The sequence below is a fragment of the Lactuca serriola genome, chromosome 6 (genome assembly GCF_051521515.1).
Source record: "Lactuca serriola cultivar US96UC23 chromosome 6, Lser_US96UC23_V15, whole genome shotgun sequence".
Taxonomy (NCBI): domain Eukaryota; kingdom Viridiplantae; phylum Streptophyta; class Magnoliopsida; order Asterales; family Asteraceae; genus Lactuca; species Lactuca serriola.
Window position 1 is genome coordinate 109517876 of NC_136413.1, and position 6941 is coordinate 109524816.

At 29.6% G+C, this 6941-nt stretch overlaps 1 protein-coding gene across 1 annotated transcript; it reads left to right on the forward strand.

The window, feature by feature from the left end:
• The first annotated feature begins 480 nt into the window (after window positions 1–480).
• Window positions 481–6698, forward strand: LOC145056656 (AP-2 complex subunit mu-like). The gene is made up of 13 exons (XM_079004365.1): window positions 481–769; window positions 2377–2554; window positions 2644–2734; window positions 3205–3299; window positions 3416–3505; window positions 3586–3634; window positions 4033–4171; window positions 5195–5311; window positions 5387–5477; window positions 5565–5707; window positions 5803–5917; window positions 6237–6281; window positions 6411–6698. The coding sequence occupies exons 1-13, from the start codon at window positions 687–689 to the stop codon at window positions 6489–6491; spliced, it is 1317 nt and encodes a 438-aa protein (XP_078860491.1). The 5' UTR covers window positions 481–686; the 3' UTR covers window positions 6492–6698.
• Window positions 6699–6941: the final 243 nt, after the last annotated feature.

Genomic DNA, 6941 nt, shown 5'->3' on the forward strand with positions numbered 1-6941 from the left:
TAATTTTGATTATATGTTGCTGAAATCTTATTTTACATTTTTTTAGTTTTTTTTTTGGTTTATTCTTACTGAATTATTTTTTTCCGTTTTTTAATACTAAATAATGATAATTTCATGCTGAAATATCATTATTTTTTTTTGCTAAATATCATTATTTTTTTGCTGAAATATCATAAAATCTTGCTGAAATGTCATATATTATTAAATTTTCGGTATTAAAAAACTATTTTTTGATATATAAAATCAATTTATTTTAATTTTTAATATCTGCAGCAGCATGCAAATGTTAAAAAACAAATATATTTCTTATTACAGTCTGCAACCGGTCGGTCCATCTCTTCTGCTGCAAAAGGTTGCAGAGATGGTCCGCAGATTTCATGAAATTTTGCTTTAGAAAAACAAAAAGCACCTGACTCTTTCAAATTTATTGAACCAAAAGTAGACACTCTGAAAGTACAGGGGAAAATTTGCAACTACACAAACTGTGTGTGTAATTTATGTTGACCGGAGACTGCCCCAATTTACTTCTGTATACCATCATCGGAGACTTGCTTCCATAGAAGAAAGTGCCCCTAGAAGAAATCTAAAATCCTAATTTTCAACTGAAAGCCTTAGATCTGGTCTGATTAAAGTCTATGCGTGTTCTCAACTTGTGATTTGGAGCATCCCGTTGATCGGTTTAAGAGATGCCGGTGGCTGCTTCCGCCATCTACTTTTTAAATCTCCGTGGCGATGTGCTCATCAATCGTCTCTACCGTGATGACGTTGGGTTAGCTCTCTCTCTCTCTCTCTCTCTATCTCTCTCTCTGTATCTGTGTACATATTTGATTGTTTAGGCTATGCAAATATGATCATTTCCTGTGGTAAAGGAACAATCTGTCGGATCGTTGAAGGGAACCAGTTTTTTAGAATCTCTGTTAATCTTAGTGTCAATATGCAAGCTTAGCAGTTGTTATACGCTGATTAGTGTTTTGCCATTGTATGCTTGATGGTCAACCGGATGATTTGTAGTATATTGAAAGGGTAACTTACATGGAGTTGAAGAGAGATTGTACAAAACATATAAACATATGGTGATTTAGGGTTCCAGTTCTTTTGTTTCTGCATATGGTATCTGTGGATAATGCTTTTGATCCTCAATTACTAGTCTCTTCCCAGATGCCAACTAGGCCTTGTGCATATAAGACATGAACCTAACTTCTAGTTGCAAGGCAAGTCTTATTATATTACATGATTACATTCAAACCCTTTAAGATTTCGACTGAGACCAATCATTAATGATCAAATTGGCAATTGAGAGCTACAGCTGATGTTGAGAAGCGTCTTATTAATATTATTTCTGCCCCATAAAGTTCATTACTTCATATTCACCTATCTTGTGTCTCCCCAACTTCCACTCAGCAGAAATCTTTTTGAAAATAATATGCTTGATTTTTTGAAGTTCAAATGGGCCTTCTTTATGTGACACAAGCAGTATATTATGTATAACAAATATGTATATGGTACCTGTATAAGTACAACTGAGAGGAAGCTGCTTTTAAAAGCACTCTTGGAGGGTATTTAGAAAAATCTTGGTTGATATTTGTTTTTTGTATTGGTGATTAGTAATATGGCTTAGAGACGATTTATGATAGTAGTATTTAACTAGGTATTTTTGTAGTGGTGATTTCCTATCAAAATTGTTAAGATTCATTAAATCCTCCATGCTCATTTTATGGTTGAATACTTAGATTGTGAGTTTGTAACCATAGATCTCCACACATCAATTTGCAACTTGATTTGAGGTCATCACTCATGAAAGTTATGTGAAGCAACAAGGTTAGGGTTTATTGGAGTAAGATAAATATGTGGTTATATATATTCGTTTTATTGAATTTCTCTTGAATTTTGAAATTACCAAATCCAGAGGAATGTACATTTTTTCAAGCATGATGTGCAATTCTTTATTGAAACAAGGTCTCGAATGGAATTATAACCCTAAGTTTGATATGAAAAGAAGTTGTAGATTCTAGGCAGGAAGCTCTATAGGTTCAACATGTTTGCTTTCATCATGAATTATTCATGATTCAACTTTATAGCTGTTTGTCTATATTCTACTTGTGTGAAGCCATAGAAATTGACTTTGAAGTAGAAAACTCTCCTGACATACTTTTAATGCAATCTTTGTAAACAGATAATGTAAACACCTGGCTTAAGTATGTCATATGAGAGCTTTCTAGTAACTTATTTAGTATTAAACACAACATATTTTTAATGAATATGACAAACGAATGCAATGAATATGATAATGGAATAAGAAGGTAACAGAGTGAGTAGTCATTAGTAATTAATTAAAATAATGAAACTAAATGGTATATTTATTTTGTGATGTTTTAGGGGAAATATGGTGGATGCATTTAGAATGCACATAATGCAAACAAAGGAACTAGGGACTTGTCCTGTGAGGCAGATTGGAGGTTGCTCTTTCTTCTATATGAGAATTAGCAATGTCTACATTGTCATTGTTGTCAGTAGCAATGCCAATGTAGCATGTGCTTTCAAGTTTGTTGTTGAGGTAATGACAATGCAAATTCTTCACTTTTTTATATAGACTTTTAGATCTTGCATTTTTTTTGAACTTTTATTTATTTTCTACAAATGCAGGCAGTTTCTTTATTCAAATCTTACTTTGGGGGTGCTTTTGATGAGGATGCTATTCGCAATAACTTTGTTTTAATATATGAGTTGTTGGATGGTATAAATTCTCAACACCTTTCTTCAAGTTATTTTATTAATTCTGAAGCAGTTGTACAAAAATATCTGCATTTGAAAATCCATTCAGAAATTATCTGAATTTTCGGATATGGATTTTCATTTTCCTAATTTTCGGAGATTCGTATGATCAGAAAATTCAAAGTATATATTTTCTGTTTTTCGATTATTTTCCAATTACAATTGGAGACACTAAATGAAGCCAAATTTGTAATGTTTATTTTGTTTTATTTTTATAATCCCCAATATTCAAATTTGTTAGACATATACGATATAGGTTTGTAAAAAAACAATATACTGGACATTTGTAGGTTGAAATTTTGGTGTTTAGTAACTACATTCAAAATTTTAGATATCTGAATTTTAGCATTAACTTATGTGCTTCACAAAGCAAGTTATTTTTACAAATTTTTATATTTGCAAATTATTTATATCTACATCTGAAACATGCAGAAATTATGGACTTTGGTTATCCACAGAATCTTTCCCCTGAAATATTGAAGCTTTACATTACTCAGGAAGGTGTAAGGTCACCATTTTCATCCAAGGTTAGATTCGACCTTTTATATATTGTATTTCCTTTTTGATAAATATCTTTTTATGTATATATATATATATATATATATCCTAACTTGTTTATTGTTATATTATTAAACTTTAATAGCCTACAGATAAGCCTGTTCCCAATGCTACTTTACAAGTAACTGGTGCTGTTGGCTGGCGTAGGGAGGGTCTTTCTTATAAAAAGAATGAGGTGAACAGATTTTTATTTTATTTTATATTTTTCTTTATTTAAAACCCATATATTTGAATGCTCATTTTTTGTTGTTGCAGGTGTTTCTTGACATTGTGGAAAGTGTAAATCTTCTTATGTCTTCAAAAGGTACATTTTGTATCTTTCTGATGTTTATAATTATTGTAATTTTATTTGTATCTTATAAATGTTTAGTGTTACATTTGTAAGTTTCTAATAGTTAATGTAAACGATGCCGTTTTTTTTAACAGTAAATAAATGCAAATTATAAAATTGGTCCCTGTACTTGACTCAAAATCGCAAGTTTGGTCTAATAATTTGAAATCTTCCCAAATTGGCAATTTTGAGTGAAGTGCAAGGACTAAACCAGAAACAAAATGCAAACTTAAGGATGATTTTGGTAATATTACAATAAATGTTTATTCTAAGTTTTTATAGAGCGAGAGCAAGCCATATATTATTATTATTATTATTATTATTATTATTATTATTATTATTAATCCCTAAAAAATAATTGATTGGTGTAGGTAGTGTACTACGTTGTGATGTAACTGGAAAAGTACTTATGAAGTGTTTCCTTTCGGGAATGCCTGATTTGAAGTTGGGATTAAATGACAAAATTGGCCTTGAGAAAGAATCTCAACTTAAGTCACGCCCTACTAAGAGGTAATATTTCAAGAAATACCAACATACTTTCATATTCTTGTTTATTGTAACATCCTACTTTTATTGCAACATTGTACTTTAAAAATACAAAGCCATTTTCACTGCTATAATCGGATACCATTTTCTAACTATAATGTCTTAATAAAAATAAAAATGAAAATACAATGATATAATTAGGTAGGTTTTTCAAAGTACAATGCCTTAATAACAAAAAATTTGAAAATACAATGTTGTAATAATGGAAAATAAAGTTTGATTTTATAAGAAACAAATGAATGGAAGTGTACATATATAAATTTGTAATTTATCTTTACATATTATTTATCAATACACATCGTATAAAAGGTCATACATAATTCCAACAATTTTTTTCACCCAAAAAGAAATATCATTATATTAGTTTCTTTTGAGCAAGTCTCCAGTTTTGGGTTAATTTTTTTTTTCAGAAAGTAAAAAAATAAAAAAATTTAGGGTTAAAAGGTGGGATAGTACTATAGTAATTTTTGTTTTCCCTTCGTTTGGTTGCATCTATTTTTAAATTAATATCAAACACATATCTCATTGCTCGTTTTTCTCGTTTTAAACACCTCTTCCCTACTTTATAATTTTCAAAAACGCATAACTAGTGATAGTTTTTTTAATATAAATTTAAATGTTCTAGAATGCAATTTGGTATATAATGACAAAATATTAAAATAAAAGCTTTTCTTCTCATGAAAAAATGTTTTGTTATGTGAGTGCTTTTTCAAACAATAAATTATAAAAAATGACATTTATTTTATGATATGCTTTTAAAAACCATTGCTATATTCAAGCCAACTTTTTTTAGACCGTGACTTCTCTCATGATATTTAATGTGTTATATAAATTATTTTTAAAACATGACTGAAAAATCTGTCTATTTTTTTAAAAATGTATGACTAAGTCTATATTTTTTCTTGAAGAAATTTAATTAATCATTATTTAAAATCATCGTATTATAAAAAAGCACTTTTTAAACTTATAATTTAATTTAATACGCAGTGGCAAAAGTATTGAGCTGGATGATGTTACTTTCCATCAATGCGTAAACTTAACCAGGTTTAATTCAGAAAAGACAGTCAGCTTTGTCCCTCCTGATGGCGAATTTGAACTCATGAAGTAATTATTTCTTTTTCTTTTCATTTTACATTTTTTTTTCTTCAATTAATTCAGAAAAAAAATTATTTATTACAGGTATCGTATCACAGAGGGTGTAACACTTCCATTCAGGGTATTACCCACAATCAAAGAATTGGGAAGGACACGTATGGAAGTAAATGTTAAGGTTTGAAAAATAAAAAAAAAAAATTAAATATAGTACATTATGATAAGGAATTTTTGACAAAATTTTTTACTTTTATTTAAATTTCAGGTGAAGAGTGTTTTTGGTGCAAAAATGTTTGCACTTGGAGTTGTAATTAAGATTCCAGTACCGAAACAAACAGCAAAAACAAGTTTTCAAGTGACATCAGGACGTGCAAAGTACAATGCTTCTATTGACTGCTTGGTGTGGAAGTCAGTATCTAAAATCTAAATACCATTTTTTTTTATTCGATTAAATAATTTTTTATCGTATGCATTTATATTTTTATTAAAATTAAAATTTACAGGATAAGAAAATTTCCTGGACAAACTGAGCCAACGTTGAGTGCAGAAGTGGAGTTGATTTCCACAATTGCAGAAAAGAAGTCATGGACTAGACCACCGATTCAGATGGAGTTTCAGGTAATTCTTTTTTTTTTTTTTTTTTTTTTTTTTTAAATAAATTATATTTTAAATTGAACCTCATATTTTTCTACTAAACCCAAAACCCTAAAAAGATATGTATACAGTATACACACTCGCACACATGTTTTGTTTGATTTCTAAAAGATATGTATAATAAGTCACAACCCAATGCATGCCAAACTCAAGTACAATCTGTTTTGTTCTGTTATTTTATAACATTTTTATTAAACTATGTGTCAAAGTAAAACATGTTTGGGGATATATTAATTTTTTGTTTTGTATAAAGCTGCTTTTTATTTTTCTTGTGGTTTTGCAGGTTCCTATGTTCACTGCATCTGGTCTACGTGTCAGATTTTTGAAGGTACATCTTATCATGATCCATATGTTTATTGTGGACCCCACAGGGTGGTATCTTTCAAAGGCTTCGAGTCTCAAACTATCAGTCTTAAACCCTAAACTATCGTGTCATTTTTTGTTCTCTTTTTCTCAGGTATGGGAGAAGAGTGGCTATAATACGGTTGAGTGGGTTAGATATATTACGAAAGCGGGTTCATATGAAATCAGATGCTAGACACAAATGATGTGATACTATATTTTGTTTAAATTTATGTTTGGGATTAAAAAGTGAATATTTGATTTGAAATTTGTTTTTGTAAAGGAGTATTATTCTCCATTAGGAAATATCGAGCCATTCTATGCAAATTCATGTTCTTATGCTATATTTCATACACAAGTATGTGTCATTTTCGCTGAGAACAATTTATGATTTTACTTTTTCTTTTTCTGTTATTAAAGCTTTCTAGGTTGTTTTCCTGATAAGGATGGGAAGGCCATCTATGTTTTTCTTTTCGCGCAAATACGAGATCAAGAGCAACTATTTGATATTTTTGGATGCAACGAAAAGTTGTAATTCGATGAGGATGAGGCCAATGCTAAAAATGAAAAAAACATCTACATGCCCACATGTTGTATTCAGTTAAACAATTAGACACATATATTTTGACATTAATCCTAAGTAAAA